Source organism: Arachis ipaensis, chromosome B2 (assembly GCF_059453495.1).
Source record: "Arachis ipaensis isolate K30076 ecotype BB chromosome B2, ASM5945349v1, whole genome shotgun sequence".
Lineage (NCBI taxonomy): Eukaryota > Viridiplantae > Streptophyta > Magnoliopsida > Fabales > Fabaceae > Arachis > Arachis ipaensis.
Window position 1 is genome coordinate 121,806,784 of NC_142437.1, and position 19,992 is coordinate 121,826,775.

The following is a 19,992-nucleotide window of genomic DNA, read 5'->3' on the forward strand; positions in this document are numbered from 1 at the left end:
TTCTTTCCTTCCAACCAAACATAGCCTAAGCAATTAACACAAATTAGAAATTACCCCGAAATAAAAACATGTAACAGCCAAAGCAAACAAGCAAAAGCCGCCAGCCGCCTACTTGGAATACAACGTCAAACTCAAAAACACCAAAGACTTTCTCAAATGGGTCCCACTATCCAGTTAGTTTAACCACTTTCCACCGTTGATCAAGGACCTTTCACACGTGTCATCGCAGACAGAGTATAATATAGTGGGGTGTGATCCACTACGGTGAGGGTCCAGGTCATCCCTACGTCCACGTACTCATGAACGTGGTCAGGAAGCAACCGACAAAGCCGACTCGAGCCGACCATGAACCACGTCATCAACCCACTTGTGTCGCCCAAAGCTTTCCCACTTCGCCACGTGTCCCGTCACAACGGCTAGTTTTCCACACTCTCTCTCTCTCCAATTTTTAACCGCCATTTCCAGAGAGATATAGAAAGAGATTAAAAAAAAAAGAGAGTAGACATTTTCTCCGAAATTTCGCCAATTTTCCACGCGTTTCTACTGTGCACAGGCAATTGCTTTAATAAAAAAAAATTCAAAAGCTTTTTCATTTTTTCATTTTCTTTTTTCAAATTAGTTGGTTCATATATAAGGAGCAGGACTCATTTGTTCCCCCAAAATACGAAGAATCTTAATAAGGCAAGTGAGAAGAGAGTAGTTGAGTTTGATCAAAGGCAGAAAATTTCAACAGTAACACAAAAGAGAATTCCATTTTCCCCAATTTTCTCGGTTTCTTTCCTAATTGGAAACCCTCGTATATCTAGGTACGTTTCCTGTCTCATTTCTTCCCTATTTTTTTCCTGAGTTTGTTGAAACTGGCACGTAGCGTTCCCGCTTTTTGGATTTTTTCAAAAATTTGTTTCAAAATTCTGTAATTAAATACTTCATTCGGTGCTGTGACTTCGTGGCCTGTTTCTGATCCTTAAGGTTTTGGGTATTTGCAGGTTAGAGAAGGAAAGTTCGAAGTTTTAGCGCTGTTAAGTTTATTATTTTGGGGATTACTAGGGTTCATTGGAAGACATGGCGATAGGGTTTGAGGGCTATAATTTTACAAGAACACGATCACTTGGAAGGAAGAGGGTTGTTTCTAGCAATGTAGAAGGTTCTCCTCTTGATTCAGAAACTGATATGGCTCCATTGAAGAGAGTGTGTAGTGGGAGGTTCAACTTCAACTCTGAAAGGTCTCTCCTTGAAGCCCTTCCTCTTGATATTCTGGTGAGTTTCAATTCTGATGGTGTAATAGTAATTCTAAAAATTGTGTTTATTTTTTAATTATTATTTTCAAGTTCACTGATTTGAATGAAATGCAGAATTCTGAATTTTTTGTAACCCCTAATTGTGTCAATTGCAGATTAGGGTGCTGTGTGGTGTGGACCATGAGGATTTGGAGCAGCTTCTGCATGTCTCGAAAACGATTAGCGAAGCAGTGAGTATCAAGTACCATTTCTAAGTGTTTCTAAATTTAGTTTAGGGTTCTAATTTGGTAACTGATGGTGGATTTTTATTCTATTGCAGGCTGAAGTTGCAAAGAGGTTCCACTTTGAGTACAGTACTCCAAAGAAGAAAACTTTTGATTCCTTTCATTCTTCCATTAATTTTAATGATGCAAAAGGGTTTGAGGAAATTGCAACTCCAAAGGCACCATTGAGGAAATCCAAGTCAAGGCTGAATAGTGGGAAGCTGGCTTCAATTTCAGTGGCCTTGTTTGCATCAGATGATGAACAGTATTAAGTCAAGGGAAAAGAGAACAAAGTGATGATATGATCACAGCTTTTCCCTTTGTTGTGTAAATAGATTGTGTCTGTTGTTTGTATATTGAATTAGTATATTACTGCTAGATTAGGAAGGGATTTGAGCTGATTTCACACGTCTTAAGAATCTTAACAAGTCCTTATCTTCAAAATCTTCATTGAAGATTGCTATGGGCTTGTTCTGTAATCTTTCTGTAAATCTCTATAGGAAAAAATAGAAAATGAGAGAAGATTCTAGTGATTTTGTTTGGAGGGAAATTTAGACCCTTCTAATCTGATAAGTTTGAGTGTGTGCTGTTTAATGCTGCATACTCTTTGTGCTCTGTTGAATAAAATGATTAAAGCTTCCACTTCTATGATTAAATCTATTTCTCAATATTATTTTATTTCCCTTTCTTCCATTATCTCTTGTAATGATTTATTTCGATACTGTTCCAAAGCTTAAAGGATACACAAAATATTTATAATTCTGTGAATCAATTTCTGGTTGGATATAGAAATCATCATTTGCTTTTATTAAAAGTGACATAATAATTGATACTTGTTTTAAGCCGTCTCTGGATAAATACTTGTTTTAGCTTTTCATATATTTTGCTTAGCGGCGCACATGTTTTTTTCGCTTCTGCGGGCAGATTAGAACTTATAAATCGACTATAATAATTAGGAATCTTTTGATTTTTTTATTCAATTGTCGGACAAAATCGACAATAAATATTCCTTCATATGTTTATACAGTAACAACTGAAAGGATAATTGATTAAAAAGTAAAATACAACTGAAGGGATTATTGGATTTGTATTAAGTATTATCACTTGGATAATTATTGGATGTCGATACTAATCCATTCCAATTAGTGTAAAATTTATAGTGGAACTTTTTGGCTTTATCAAAGTTGTTCTATAGAATTTGTCAACTGATGGTACTACTTTGAAGGTAACAATTTCTGTCTTATCGTCTGTCTCGGTTTTGAGCCCTTTTTTTTTTAATTAGAATTTAACTAATGAAAAAAGTTGATATAAATTTTAGTTCTTTTTATTATTCTAGTCTTCATTGTCACTCATATCATGTTATTATCTTCTTTCTTTCTTTCTTTTTTTTTTTTTTTTTACACGGTGTCTTTCAACTTAAAATATTAAAAACTAATCAAATTCTATTTAAAAGTTTATTATTGGCAAATAAGTTGTTACATGTACAAAATAAAATTCAAACTTTTAATATATATTTTTTTTTTTTGGTTTTTCACGGTATCCTCCAACTCGACAGGTCAAGGACTAATCCGTCCTGCGGTACTGAGCTCCATTTAAGAGTTTGCCGTTGGCTAATGAGTTGCTGCATGTACAAGGCAAAATTCGAACCTCCAACACTTACTTAAGCGGATTAGTGAGCTAACCACTAAACCAATCCAACTTGGTTCAAACTTTTAATATTTATTTAATTAAACTAGTAAACTAATTACTAAACCAACTCTGTCATGGAACTATTATTGTCAACAAACTTTCATAAAATATTTACCCGTGAGCTTGGTACAGCCCAGTTTGGTAAACATTATCTAAATTCTAAACTTAGGATTTTAACAGTAAAACTATGCAAGTCCAAAAAAAAAAGTAATAAAATCTCACCGGACATGTGTGCCAATCTGCAATGGAAAAATGTTACGAAGAGAAACAGAAAAAAGAAGCTCTTTTCTTCTTTATAAGTGGGCCTTCCACATAGTTGGATCTTGTTTTTTGTTAAGAGGAGTTTATCATTTTAACCTCTAAAAAATTAATAACAAAAAAAAACCTCTAAAAGTTTCTGACAAAAAAACGTGTATTTAATTTTTTGATAAAATGATTTTTAAAATTAAAAAATATTTGGTTCTCTAATAATGATGTTAATTTGATAAAATGCATCAAATATAGGGAGATATAGTTAAAAAAGAAGATTCTAAATATCATATTTCGACATATTTTTTTACAAATTAAATGAGATATTTTCATAATTTAAATTTAGTAATTTAGTATTCAGTATATTTTTTTTTCGTGAATAGAAAAAAAAATTCAAAAGCAACTTGAAAAAGTAGGTTTAGATTGAGATATTTTATCAGTTTTTTATTTAATTTTAAATAATTTTTCAAATATTTCAACAAAAAAATTAGATAAAATGTATAAGATATTTGCAACTTATAAAAAAATGTATTCTGTCAAATTAAAATTATCTTTATATGTCAAAATATATATTTTTTAGATGATTATTTTATGAAAACTGTATTTTTTAAAAGTTAAAATGATAATTTACAATTTTTTACTGGAGAAGTACCGGAAGTGGATCATCTTCAGTGGAAAAAAAGTAAAAAATTGGATGGTATCGAGTAAAAAATTTTATCCTTCATTACTTTCTCTCTCTCATTTATTTTTGGTCCCACTTGTAGAATTAAAGATAATAGATCATATTTTATTCTCTTCAATGACCAAAAAAATGGAGAGGATCCATTTCCAGAAGTACCTGCCTGATCTACTGGAAGTCTGGAAGTGCTTTGTTTTCTTTGTTTTCGGGTTACTTATAACCTCTATGGCTTATAATAAAAAAATAAAATATATTTTTTATAACATTTATATCAATTATTTTAAAGAGTAAAGTAATAATTTAGTCTCTAATATTTAAATTGAGTCTAATTTCGTTTCTACAGTTTGAAATGTTTTATTTTTATTCTAAATTGTTTATTTAGTCCTATTTAAGTTTTTAGTTAAAATTATTTTTTTTCTTTTAAAAATATTATTTTTTTCTATGTTATTATTATTTTTTATTATTTTATCATTTTTATTCTCAAATCATTACAAAAGTCACTATAAACATTACAATTACGAATTTTTATCATTTTCTTCAAAAAAAAAGATTTTTTTAAAAAATTATTTTTAATCAAAAGACTAAAATAAAATAAATAAAAAATTTAAAATAAAAATAAAAAACAAATTAAAACTAAAATAATTTTTTACTCTATTTTAAAACATTATCTTATACGGCCTTATCAATTTCTTTTGTTTTTTCTCTCACTTTTCTAATTTTCTTCTCTTCCTCCTCTAAAATGAGTAAAATCTAATCCCCCCATAATTTCCAACTCCAAAATCAACGCGACCATTGCCTCTACCTCACCACAACTTCTCTCTCCCAATTTTTAAAACTTTTATTTTTTAAAAATATAAATTTTAAAAAAGATAAAATTTATAATACTTTTATTATGGTGTTTAAATTGTTTAATTTATTTTTAAAATAAAAAATAAAATATTTAAAATTTATTAAATATTATGTATTTGTCTTTTTTAGTAAGTTAGATACAATATCAAAAGTATTATAGTATTTATTTTTAAAAAATATTTTTTTAAAAATAATATCTATATTTAGTAAATTAAATTAAAAATGACTTTTAACAAATACAAGCAACAACACATTCATTTGATAAAATAGTTTTTAAAATTTAGAAAATACTATAATAGACAATAATATAAAAGTTAGAGTAACTACCCAAATCAGTTCTTAAGAAATTTAAAAACAGATATTTTAGTCCCTAAAAAAAATTAATACACAAATCAATCCCAAGATTTTATTTCGACAGACAAATCAGTCCAAAGTTCATTTTTTGACAAAGTAATTATCCAGATCAGTCTCTAAAAATTTTAAAAGTGGATATGTCCTAAAAAAATTAATACACAAATTAATTTTAATATTTTTTTTTCATTAGACATAATAGTCCTCCATCTAAATAAAAATAAAATAAAATTATTATTATTATTATTATTATTAATTGCACAATAATATAGTACCATAATTTTTTATACTTTTTTTAAAAAAAATGATAAATTTATTCATTAGATTCTTATGTATGTATTTATAATATAAACAGTATATATATATAAAAGGGATTACTCTACAAAAAATTTAAGGTTAAAACAATTTGATATTTTTGTATTTAATACAATCAAAAGATGTCATATTTTAAAAAGGCTTTTTTATATAATTAAATATTTTAAAAACATTAATTCCGCATAGATTAGAATTTTGTTTGAAATACGCATTGCCAACTCAAGGGCGTGGCCCACGAAATGGAGTTGCCCATCAACACACTCCCGGTGCCCGCAAAATGGAGGCGATAGCTGCAGGGTCCAACTCACCTGCGGCGGACACGAAATGGGGGGACAGCCATTTAGTGTCTGCCATCCACAAAATAGGAAAACCAGGGGCGGCGGTCACGAATTGGTGCACTTCATATGTACTACTGTCCACGAATTGGGAGCATAATTTGCCTATATAAACGTCCAGCCAAAATTTTTAAAAGAATATGAGATTTCAATAACATAACTCTGCAAACAACACATTAGTTGAATCAAGCAAAGTATGATCATCAAGCTTACACAATACTTTCATCTTTGAGATTTTTGGAAAAGATGGCAGGTACCGTAAAGTTTTTCAAGATAAGTCAAGGGGGAAAATTCGTATTTACATGTACTCGTTTGGATCCTGAAAATCAGGTATTTATTTCTGTGTATTTGGTTATTTTTCTTATATTGCTTCCATTAATTATGACTTCATTATGTTGAGTGGGTTTTAGTACTTTGTTCCCTGCAAATAATCCTACTTAAATTAAACATATTCAGTTATCAAAATATTGATGAGTGAAGAGACTACATGTAAACATTAGGAATATATTACATTTGTTCTATCTTCTACTAGAATATTATTTGACATTTTAGCATTTGGAAAACTTGAAATTGTCACTGGGAAGTGATAGGAATAAAACTGTGGAAATGTTAGTTCAGAGAGAGGGAAGGTTCAAGAACAGAGGAAAGTTTACAGAGGAAGCCCTAGGTCAAAAGCAAGTTACTTCTGACTAAGGCAAGAAAAAATGAGACTTACAAGAGCAAAAAACTCAAAACTCTAATTACTCCATCTACTATATATACTTCCTTAACTAAATCTGCTAACTAACCGTTCACCACTATTAACAGCTGTATAACAAACTTTTCCAAAACTGCAAAGTGTGTAACTAACTTGCTAATTAATCTGACTCCTCATGTGATAGCCCCTCTCAAGCTGGAATTGGCAAAATCAACCATTCCAAGCTTGCTATGACATCTCTCAAAAATGCTTGGAGCTAGAGCCTTTGTAAATATGTCTGCAGTTTGGTTTGCAGTGGAGATTGGGAGTAATTTGATAACCTTTTCTTGCCATTTATCTCTCACTATATGACAATCTATCTCAATGTGCTTTGTTCTCTCATGGAAGACTGGGTTTGCTGCAATGTGTAATGCTGATTGGTTGTCGCAATATATGGCTATTGACTTCTCCAACTTCACTTTCAAGTCTTGCAAGATGTAGGTCAGCCACTGAGCTTCCCTAGTTGCCATTGCTAATGCCCTGTACTCTGCTTCGCATGATGAACTTGCAACTGTATTTTGTTTCTTACTCTTCCAAGATACAATTGAAGTTCCCAAAAAAAAAAAAACAATACCCAGATATTGATCTTCTACTATCCGAACATGTCCCCCAATCACTGTCTGAGTATCCCGCTGGCTCTAAGTCTGAATGAGCTGAGAACATCAACCCAAGTGCTGGTGCTCCCTTGAGATACCTTAATACTCTAATGGCAGCTTCAAAGTGTTTATCTGTGGCACAATCCAAGAATTGACTGAGTTTTCCAACTGCATATCCAATCTCCGGTCTGGTGTTGGTCAAGTACAACAGTTTTCCAACTAACTTCCTGTATTCTGAAGTTGAGCTTAATGGAGTTCCAGAATTCTTTGACAATGGCACTGTGTAGTCCATAGGTGTCGAAACTGTTTTGGCTTCGAGTAACCCATACTCTTTGAGAAGGTCGATGCAATATTTTCTCTGACATACAGTGATGCCCCTCCTGCATCGAGCCACCTCCAACCCCAAGAAGAATTTAAGCTCTTCCAGGTCCTTGATTCTGAATAGCTCATGCAAGTGATGCTTGATGAATTCAATCTCCCTTAAATCTGTCCCTGTTACAATCAAATCGTCAACATAAACTAAAATAACAGTGAATCCTCCTTTTGAATCTTTAGTGAACAGGCTGTAATCATTTCTGGATTGTTGGAAGCCAATTGCTCTTAGAGCATCACACAACTTTGAATTCCACTGCCTGCTTGCCTGTTTTAGGCCATAAAGAGATCTGTCCAACCTACACACCATGTTTGGTGAAGAAACATTCAACCCGGGTGGAGGTTTCATGTAAACTTCCTCCAAAAGATCACCATGTAAGAAGGCCGTATTTACATCTAGTTGATGTAAGTGCCAGTTCTGCACAGCTGCAATGGATAGCACAATCCGCAATGTACTCATCTTCACTACTGGACTATAGGTTTCGAAATAATCAACACCAGCAGTTTGTGTAAAGCCCTGTGCCACCAACCTGGCTTTGTACCTGTCAATGCTACCATCAGAATTCATTTTGAGCTTGAACACCCATTTGCAGCCTACCGCCTTTTTTCCATTAGGTAGAGAAGTCAAAGTCCAAGTCTTATTTTCTTTCAATGCAGAGAGTTCAGCCTCAATTGCCGCTTGCCAACATGGATCACTGATGGCCTCAGCATAGCATTGTGGTTCTTTAATAGGATTTGGCAATAGAGGGTTTGTAGAGTGTTGAATTTGTATATTATGAAATTGAGACTGTGACTCACAAAAGAGAATAGTTGACTCTTCAAAAAAATTTTCAAAAACTTTAGGATAAAAATCTTGTAAAATTCCAGGATTGAATTGAAGATTATTGATGTAGTTGTGATTTATATCCGATGCAGTGGTCATACAATGATAGTCTGCTAAATATGATGGTTTTCTCCTGATCCTATTTGATTGTCTAATGTCTAAGTGTTGATGTGTTTGTGCTGGTGCATTGTATATGATCGAGCTGTCATTTCCAATGGTTTCATGAGATGCTGATGGATAATTGTGTTCTGGTCGTACCACAGAACTTGATAGATGCAGGTCTTGTCTAGTTGAATGAACTAAAGAGCCATGTGATGTATGTGATGAATCATTGAATGAATTAGATGAATGCAAGTATGTTCCATTTGAGTGGTTTAAAGGGGCTTGTGGTGTATGTGAGGGCTCAATGAATGGATCCTCAAAATTACTCCCAATCTCCACTGCAAACCAAACTGCAGACATATTTGCAAAGGCTCTAGCTCCAAGCATTTTTGAGAGATGTCATAGCAAGCTTGGAATGGTTGATTTTGCCAATTCCAGCTTGAGAGGGGCTATCACATGAGGAGTCAGATTAATTAGCAAGTTAGTTACACACTTTGCAAGATATTGATCTGATTCACCAGATTCGCGAGCGTTTGAACGTCAATTGGCGAAAATGACGATGCTGAGTTGCCTGAGGATGCTGAGTCGCGATCCATGGTTTGAATCTTCAAGGATTCTGGTTCTGCTCAATGCTCCTTCCAATTTTCGCTGTTGATTCCTTCTTTCTCCCTTCCACGCTCACCGCACCATGTGGAAATGTTAGTTCAGAGAGAGGGAAGGTTCAAGAACAGAGGAAAGTTTACAGAGGAAGCCCTAGGTCAAAAGCAAGTTACTTCTGACTAAGGCAAGGAAAAATGAGACTTACAAGAGCAAAAAACTCAAAACTCTAATTACTCCATCTACTATATATACTTCCTTAACTAAATCTGCTAACTAACCGTTCACCACTATTAACAGCTGTATAACAAACTTTTCCAAAACTGCAAAGTGTGTAACTAACTTGCTAATTAATCTGACTCCTCATGTGATAAAAACACACAATTCCCTACTTGTAAGAATTAGAGGAGCAACAATATCTACTCACAACAAGTATTAACACCAACACAATAATACCCAATAGCAGCGAAAAAAGCACATAAACCAGAAATTATAAACAAGCTAACACACCAAGATTTTTAACGTGGAAAACCTCCTCAATGAGAGAAGTAAAAACCACGAGTCACCAAGACCATGATATAGCTTCACTATGATGAAAAATAGGGTACAAGAGAGTCACAAATTACTGCACAAAACGTGCATACAACAAGCCAAACAATCCAAGCTTCAAAGCTTTCAAAACAAGAACAAGAAGATGAAAATACCACAAAAATAGAGTTATTGTGCGTGGCCAATATCTCCAGCTACAGATGTCGAATTGAAGATCCGAACGGTGAAATTAAAGAACCAGATGTATAAAACACTCTGTCCAAATTTGAGCTCGATCCAACGGTTAACGAATCTGAAGTGATCAATTTAAAGAGACAGCTTTATGTATGTGCGAAAATAACTTTCTCTCTTCTCTTCTCTCTAGTGTTTGGTGTTCTCTTGCAAAATGACCTCTCTCTCACTCAACCCTAACTCACCTCAGCTACTTCAACTATTCATGGGTTTGGATACTAACATTTGGGCTTTTTCTCCACATAGGAAGGGAGCCCAAAAACCCAACAAATCTCCCCCTCACGACTATGTGGAGGTAACCGCCAATCCGGCGATTAAGCAACAAACTTCAAACTTCCATCTTAGTAATGCCTTGGCCATCATATCAGAATCATTCTCATCAGTATGAACCTTTTCAAGTTCCAACAACTCAGCATCCAAAATATCACGTATCCAATGATACCTCACATCAATATGTTTGGATCAAGAATGAAAGGTAGAGTTTTTACCAAGATGTATAGCACTTTGACTATCACAAAACAACACATACCTCTCTTGAGCAGACTCGAGTTCCTTCAAGAATTTCTTCATCCAAAGCATCTCCTTGCACGCTTCGGTAATGGCAATAAACTCGGCTTCAGTAGTAGACAAAGCAACACATTTTTGTAATCTTGATTGCCAAGACACAGCTCCACCTGCAAAGTTGATCAAGAAGCCTGAAATGGACCTTCTAGAGTCAATATCTCCTGCCATGTCTGAGTCAGTGTAACCAACTAGAATAGACTTATCACTTCCATAACACAACTTCATGTTAGAAGTACCACGAAGATATCTCATTATCCATTTTACAGCATTCCAATGCTCTCTTCCTGGGTTTGAAACAAAACGGCTAACACAACCAACAGCATGAGCTATATCCGGTCTTGTGCACACCATAGCATACATTAAACTACCAACGGCTGATGCATATGGAACCTTTTCCATGTCTTTCTTCTCTTCATCACTTGATGGACTTTGCTTGCAACTCAATTTGAAATGTGTAGCAAGAGGAGTACTAACGGCCTTTGCTTTCTCCATTTGGAACCTGTGTAACATTGTCTCTATGTATTTCTCCTGTGACAACCAAAGTTTCTTCTTCTTTCTATCACGCTCGATTCTTATGCCAAGAATCTCCTTTGCTGGCCCAAGGTCCTTCATTGCAAATGACATTGCAAGTTGCTTCTTCAACATATCAATCCTAGAAGCATTCTGACCAACAATAAGCATGTCATCAACATATATCAAAAGGATAATAAAATCATTACTAGCAAACTGTTTAACAAATACACAATGGTCAGAAGTAGTCTTCTTGTAGCCTTGTTCTGCCATAACAGACTCGAACTTCTTGTACCATTGTCTTGGAGCTTGCTTCAAGCCATACAAGCTCTTCTTCAATTTGCAAACATGATCCTCTTTGCCTTTTACCATGAAACCTTCAGGTTGTTCCATGTAAATTTCATCCTTAAGATCACCATGAAGGAAAGCAGTTTTCACATCCATCTGCTTTATCTCTAAATTAAGACTTGCAGCCAAACTCAAAATAGTCCTAATAGAAGATCTTCTCACAACCGGTGAAAAAATTTCATTATAATCAACTCCCTTTTTCTGCCTGTAGCCCTTGACCACCAATCTAGCCTTGTACCTTGGATACTGAGAATTTTCTTCATGCTTCAACCTATAAACCCACCTGTTCTGCAAAGCTTTCTTCTCTTTTGGCAACTTCACAAGCTCAAATGTTTGATTATCATGCAAGGATTTTATTTCATCTTGCATTGCATCAAACCATTTCTTATTGTCGTCACCTTCCATAGCTTCCTCATAACATTCAGGTTCTCCCCCATCAGTCAAGGTCACATATCCATCAGTAAATGTTACATACTCACTAGAAGGATACCTCGTTGAAGGTCGTCGCTCTCTAGTAGACCTCCTAGGATGGAAACCTGGTGGATCTTCAGGTAACTCAGGTTGATTATCAGCATCATCATCAACTGGAACATCAATCGGATCTCCCATCTCCTGGTCATCAGGAACCAAAGGCTCATTTTGCTGCATATGCACCTGATCTTGATTCTCTGCTAGTTCTGACGAAGGAGGTGGCTGAACTGGATCTACATCAGTCAAGTCACTGCTCTCTTGTGATTGACTCTTCTCTGCCTTATCAATATCTTCAATAGTCTGGTCTTCAACAAACTCTACATCACGGCTTCTTACAAGCTTCTTTTCAACTGGATCATAAAGCCTGTAACCAAACTCATCTTGACCATATCCAATAAAAATGCACTGCCTTGTCTTCACATCCAACTTGGACCTCTCATCCTTTGGAACATGAACAAATGCTTTGCATCCAAAGACTCTCAAATGACCATATGAGACATCTTTGCCCGACCAAACATGATCCGGAACATCATTATCCAAAGCAATTGTAGGACTCAGATTAATCACATGAGCCGCTGTAAGTAGCGCTTCACCCCAAAAGACTTTAGGTAGCTTAGCTTCAGTAAGCATACACCTAACTCTTTCAATCAGTGTTCTATTCATCCTTTCTGCCAAACCATTCAACTGAGGTGTTTTAGGAGGTGTCTTTTCATGCCTAATGCCTTGCTTCTTGCAATACACGTCAAATGGTCCACAATACTCACCACCATTATCAGTGCGAATACATTTAAGCTTTTTACCTGTTTGCCTCTCAACCAAAGCTTGGAATTGTTTGAACTTTTCCAAAGCTTGGTTCTTTGTTTTCAAAGCATAAGTCCAAAGCTTTCTTGAATGATCATCAATAAAAGTAATAAAGTAAATAGCTCCACTAAAGGACCGTACCTTCAAAGGACCACAAATATCGGAATGCACCAATTCCAAGAAGTCTGATTTTCTTGAAGGTTGATACTTCTTGAAGGATAATCTTCTTTGTTTGCCAGCCATGCAATGAGAACATTTCTCCAACTCTGCATTCTTCAAACCTGAAAGAGCATCCTTTCGAGCTAAATAGCTAAGTCCTTTTTCACTAATATGACCAAGTCTTCTGTGCCACAAGCTACAAACTTCCTTACTTTCAATCGCATTCACACTACCTTTTGCAATCATGGCATGCATCACATACAAACTTGAAGTACCTTTTTCTCGAGCCACCACTAAGTTGCCTTTAGTAAGCTTCCATTGTCCAAAACCGAAAGTGTTTACAAAGCCTTCATTATCAAGCCTTTTAACTGAAACCAAATTCAAGCGAACATCTGGAGCGTGTCTAACATCTTTGAGTAGTAGCTTCATTCCCATATTGGTCTCAAGACAAACATCTCCTACACCAATAACCTTGGCCAAGCCATCATTACCCATCTTAAGTACTCCAAAATTACATGGAGTATAAGAAGTGAAGAACTCCTTCTTCGGTGTAACATGTATTGAGGCGCCACTATCAATTACCCAGCTGAACTCATCATCAGAAACAAGATTGACCTTGTACTCTTAATCAGCAATATCAACAGTAAGAAGATCATCTGAAATAGAAGATACACGATCATTACCACTATCATCCTTCTTTTCTTGCTTACCTTTATTTTCCTTTTTTCAAAGATAGCAATATTTTTGAACGTGACCCATTTTGTGACAATAGTGACACTCAACATTCTTGTATCTTCCCTTGGATTTGCTCCTGCTTTTACCTCTACCCCTTTGAACTCTATTCTGATTTCTCCCTCTGGTTTCAGTGACTAACATTTCAGAGTGTGACAAAGAATTCTGCGTCTTCCTTCTCATCTCTTCATTTAAAATGCCACCTTTAACAAGTTGCATGCTCACTTTACCATTTGGAGCAGAATTAGTAAGAGAGATACGAAATGTCTCCCAAGAATCTGGTAGAGTATTTAGCAACCACAATCCTTGAACCTCATCTTCAAACTTGATTCCCATGCTTGACAACTGATCCAGAACCCCTTGAAATTCATTCAGGTGATCTAATACTTGTGACCCCTCCTTGTATCTCAAATTCATCAACATATTCAACAAGTACAATTTATTATTGCCAGACTTGGAAGCATACAATGATTCAATTTGATTCCACAAAGTCCTAGCATGAGTCTCATTAGCAATGTGATTATAAACATTATCATCTACCCATTGCCTAATAAAACCACAAACTTGTTGGTGTTCAAACTCCCATTCTTCATCTGTTTTAGATTCTGGTTTTTGTGTAGAAAATACGGGTAAATGTAGATTTTTGACAAACAACAAATATTTTATTTTTCCCTTCCATAGATGGTAATTAGTGCCATTCAAACTTATCATCCTAGTAGAATTATTTGCCTCCATCTTTCAAGCAAGTTATAACCAAATACCCAAAACTGAGCTCTGATGCCAATTGATAGGAATAAAACACACAATTCCCTACTTGCAAGAATTAGAGGAGCAACAATATCTACTCACAACAAGTATTAACACCAATACAATAATACCCAATAGCAGCGAAAAAATCACATAAACCAGAAATTATAAACAAGCTAACACACCAAGATTTTTAACGTGGAAAACCTCCTCAATGAGAGAAGTAAAAACCACGAGTCACCAAGACCAGGATATAGCTTCACTATGATAAAAAATAGGGTACAAGAGAGTCACAAATTACTGCACAAAACGTGCATACAACAAGCCAAACAATCCAAGCTTCAAAGCTTTCAAAACAAGAACAAGAAGATGAAAATACCACAAAAATAGAGTTATTGTGCGTGGCCAATATCTCCAGCTACAGATGTCGAATTGAAGATCCGAACGGTGAAATTAAAGAACCAGATGTGTAGAACACTCTGTCCAAATTTGAGCTCGATCCAACGGTTAACGAATCTGCAGTGACCAATTTAAAGAGACAGCTTTATGTATGTGCGAAAATAACTTTCTCTCTTCTCTTCTCTCTAGTGTTTGGTGTTCTCTTGCAAAATGACCTCTCTCTCACTCAACCCTAACTCACCTCAGCCACTTCAACTATTCATGGGATTGGATACTAACATTTGGGCTTTTTCTCCACATAGGAAGGGAGCCCAAAAACCCAACAGGAAGAATTGGAGGCCAACCAATGGTGAGGAAACAGAGGGGGAAAAAAACGCACCCCATTTCTAATAGTTGAGGAAGGACCTTCTGAAGATAGTGAGCAGGACTAGACCAAGCTTTAACTCTAAGATTGACAATGTTACTTGTGTTATTATTGAACATCTGAAGTATGTCACTTGGGAGCTCTCTTACCACATGTACACGATTTCCAAGTGTTTCTATGAAGAAATCTTCATCAAAAATGTCACCAAAGTTGCTGCCAGACATCAAAAGAAAAATATCAACACATAAACAAGTTCAGAAGTATTCATATGGACTAGAAAATAACTGCCATTAACTTGGATTACATAACATGATAAACAAAATATCTATGAGAACTTTTATGTAATTATTTATAGAATTAAAATCTACGTAAACGTGTTCCAGATATGCGGGCACATAACTGAGATTGCAGTATTGCACTTTAGATGTGTTAATTATGCACAGCGAGGGATTGATTTTCTCTTTTCTTCTTTTTTAGTAAGAAAAACAAATCGTCAAGAAGATAGTAGACATATAATGACACAAGGTGTAAAATCATCCAATCAAAAAGTGTTTCTTTAAATGCTGTAGGATATCCCTTGGTGACCAATGTGTTAAGACTTTCAATTCAACTTTTGTGGTAGAAGCTTTGCATATGTAGTAATATTGTAATAAGTTTACATAACGTCCAAAGTTCAGAATATTAAAATGGATTGCCTTAAGAATGAATGGTACTACAACTCATTTCGGTACAAGAAGTTTGTCTACTTATACAATTTTCTACATGACCAAGGTCAATTAATTATTTCATCTTAAGTATGTGTTTTAATGGTTTTCACAGTTACTTTTATATGGGAAGAGTAGACCAATTTATAGATAGATATGAAATACAGAGAACGAAGGTCATAAGTAAGAAAGAATCTGCTTTAAAAAAATACAAGGATGCTCTAACTAATACTTAGTCTCATAAAGGATTCAGATGTGAAAGATTTTCCATTACTAAAGGTTGGTTTTGTTTGGATAGTTCCTTCCAAGGCAAACATTTTTCAATCCTCAAATTTGAAGTCCATGTCAATGATTTTATTTAAAGGGCAATCAAAGAACAAGATGATCTTCCATCTACCCTATGTCACCAGTATTATTTGCAAGTTAAAGGTAGACATATAGGAAGCAGAATGAGAAAACATGGAAAATTATCAAACTAGATTCGTGGACGCCAGAAACGAAGCTCCACAATTCGTGGTCGCCGCCAGCTAATTGGCCCATTTCGCGGCCGGTGGGCTAGACATGCCCCACTTCGTGTGCGCCGGCCATGAGGTGCTTCATCTCCTTGATGGCAGCCACGAAATTGCAAAGGCTGCAGCTGTCCCCTCCATTTCGCGGGCGCCGGAGTTGAGGGGCAACTTCATTTCGTGGGCGACGCCCTTGAGTTGGCGATGCGTATTTCAGACAAAATTCTAATCCATGCGTATTCCTGGAATTAATGTTTTTTAAATATTTAATTATATAAAAAAGCCTTTTAAAAAATGTGTTTGTATTAAAAGAAAATATTTTAATTTAGATTTCAAAGCATCATTATTCACGTTATTTCTTTCTAATGAAAATAGTGTATTAATATGCTAATGTCATCGTCTACATGCATAAAGTTAAGTTAATAATAATAATAAAGGTCGATATATAGTAAAAGTAAAATAGACGGAAATTGTTATGTCTGACAGAGAAAAACGTTGGGAATTGATCTGTGTATTAATTTTTTTGGAGACTAGAATGTTCGCTTTTAAAATCTTTGAAGACTGATCTGGGTAATTACTCTGCCGAAAAATGAACTGGAAACTGATTTGTCTGCCGAAATAAAATCTTGGGAATTGATCTGTGTATTAATTTTTTTGGGGACTAAAATGTCTGCTTTTAAAATTATTGGGGACTGATTTGGATAATTACTTTAAAATTTAAATTTGGATATTAATTAATAGATGAGGTTATATTAAACTTTTTAATTTTAACAATTTTTTTTTGAAGTGCATAGAGCTCAATACCGCCAGGTGGAGCATTAGAAAATAAATAAATAAATAAACCAGATACACAACACGTCAAAAACCTCAACGAATCTTGTGACCCCGAGTCATCTTCGGTATTGCCATCAACAACTACAAGGTGCATCCCCAATCCATTCATCAGAAAAACCAAAAGACCTGCTTATAATGTCCACCACATCTGATGCATGATTTTTGAATATTCTGGCATTCCTTTCTTGCCAAGTTTTCCAAATAAATGCAAAGAACCCAATAAACCACCGCTTTCGCTCCATCTTTCTCCCTGAGGCGTTAGTCCAGCTTTCAAAGTGTTGCTTTAGAGAACCTGGCACTATCCAAACCCTCACAAGAGCAAATAGCCAAGCACACCACACCTGCCAAGTGAACTCACAACCAAGAAATAGATGAAATGCAGACTTTACAGACTTGTAACATAAAACACACATATCATTATTCCGGTCAAGGACCCCTAATCTACACAGGCGGTCTTTAGTCGTCGCCCTGCCAACCAACACAAACCAAGCAAATAACTCAATCCTTGGTGGGATGAACCCCCTCCAAATAGTGCTAGTGAAGCTATAGCTCTGGATCTCCCCCGGAAGAGTTTCCGCTTGCAGCACCTGCACAAAAGAGTTAGTCGAAAAAATACCTGATCTATCAAACTTCCACACCACACTATCCTCTCTCTCATGTATTGGCCTCACTGACTGTAACCTCTCATGAAGTTGCCTTACAAGCTCCAACTCCCATTGGAATAACTCTCTTCTCCATTGAAAAGTCCAAACCCACTCTATCCCATCCCAAAACCCCCCAATCCCCTATAACAGATCCATTAAGGTTTGAAACCGAGAAAAGTCTTGAGAACTCATCCTTCAATGCTCCACTAGGTAACCATCTATCCTCCCAGAACCGGATTCTTCTGCCATTTCCTAGCTCCATGGACAGGCCGCTGATCATCTTCTCCCTCACCTGTGACTCCGAGATTTGTAATAGACAAATATCCTTCCATGGACCCCCTCTCGTAGGCACACGCTGGACACTAAGCATCTCAGACGGATTCATGTGATTACACGAGCAAACTACTTTCTTCCATAAGTGATAGTCCTCCTTTGAAAACCTCCACCACCACTTGAACAATAAAGCTGCATTCCGAGCCACCACATTCCCAACCCCCAACCCACCTTTCTTTTTGGAAGCCATCACTAGATCCCATTTCACGAGCGGCATTCCATGCCTCCCATCCTCCTTACTCCACAAGAACCGTCTTTGTAGTGAAATCAGCTTCTCCGCCACTGCCTTAGGCATCTTGTATAAGCTGAGATAGTAGATAGGTAGACTATTGAGAACAGACTTAATGAGAACCAGCTTACCCACTTTATTGAGTGTCTTTGCTTTCCACAGACTAAGCTTTTCTTCCACCTTATCAACAACTGGTTTCCATGTCTTCACAAGCCTCGGGTTCGCTCCCAGAGAGATGCCCAAGTACCTGACTGGTAGTGATGCCTCCTTACAGTCCAGCAAACTACACATCTTCCTTGTCCATCGTTGCTCACAGTTGACTGGAATAAAGCTCGATTTCTCAAAGTTAATACTCAACCCAGACATCACCTCGAAGCACCGCAATAGCCGTTTGTAGTTTCTGATAGTGGCCTCCTCAGGAGGACATAACAGGATAGTATCATCGGCAAACTGCAAGTGGGACAGCTCAATGTCATCCCGGCCAACCAAAAGAGGCGCTATACGTCCATTCCTCACCGCCTCACCAATCATTCTATGAAGGACGTCAACAACCAGTACAAACAGAAAGGGAGACAGAGGGTCGCCTTGTCGAAGACCCCTTTCCATTTTGAACGGCTTAGAAGGGGACCCGTTTATCAGAATCGACATTGATGTAGAGCAGACACATTCCTTAATCCATTCTCTCCACTTAAGTCCGAATCCCATCTTATGCAACACAATATCTACAAAACTCCACTTCACTCTATCATAAGCCTTCTGAAAATCCAGCTTAATAATTGCTGAACTCTTTTTTCTTGACTTCAGCCAGTGCACAGTTTTGCAAGCAATCAGGGCCCCATCATGAATTTTTCTGCCATTCACAAAGGCACTCTGAGTCTCCCCTACTAAACCAGGCATAACCTTCCGCATCCTCCGAACCAACACCTTAGAGATGACTTTATACACACAACCGACCATACTAATTGCCCGGAGATCTTTTATTTCTTTCACGCTGACAAACTTCCGCGCCAACGCCACCCAGGTAATATTTGAATCCCGAGGTAGAGTAGCTGACTGAAAAAATCCCATCACAGCTTCAGTGAACTCCCTTCCTACTTCTTCCCAACACTTCTTGATGAAATTCATATTATACCCATCACTGCCCGGTGCCTTCGTTGACCCACAGTCCCAGACTGCATCTTTTATCTCTTCAACCGAGGGCAACGACTCTAGCTCTGTTGCCTCTACGTTACTTAACTATTTTACCAGCCCATCACGGAATCCTATAATAGGCGATGTCTCCTGATGATACAAGCGCTTATAGAAATCGCGAATGGCAACTTTGATCCTGGCTTGATTCCTTACTAACCTTCCATTAATCATTAAGGCATCAATTCGATTGTTCCTCCTCCGTGCTGAAGCTAGATTGTGGAAGTACCGAGTGTTCCTGTCCATCTCCTTTGCATGCCTAGAACGTGGTAACTGCTTCCAATGTAATTCTTTCTGCATATACCATATTTTACAAGAGCTTACAAGCGCCTTCCTCCTTGCTTCCATGGTTCCGTCATACACTCCATTGCTCACCAAGTCGTCCACCTTCTTAATCTCCTCCTCAAACCGTGTAATTCTTCCATCCATGTTTCCAAAATTATCTCTATGCCATCTGCCAAGCGGAACCATTAGGGCCTTCAGCT

The 19,992-nt window shown here is 36.3% G+C and overlaps 1 protein-coding gene across 1 annotated transcript; it reads left to right on the forward strand.

Moving 5' to 3' along the window:
* The first annotated feature begins 473 nt into the window (after window positions 1-473).
* Window positions 474-2,157, forward strand: LOC107626230 (F-box protein At1g61340). The gene is made up of 4 exons (XM_016329065.3): window positions 474-806; window positions 987-1,257; window positions 1,394-1,468; window positions 1,558-2,157. The coding sequence occupies exons 2-4, from the start codon at window positions 1,063-1,065 to the stop codon at window positions 1,771-1,773; spliced, it is 486 nt and encodes a 161-aa protein (XP_016184551.1). The 5' UTR covers window positions 474-806; window positions 987-1,062; the 3' UTR covers window positions 1,774-2,157.
* The last annotated feature ends 17,835 nt before the right edge of the window (window positions 2,158-19,992 follow it).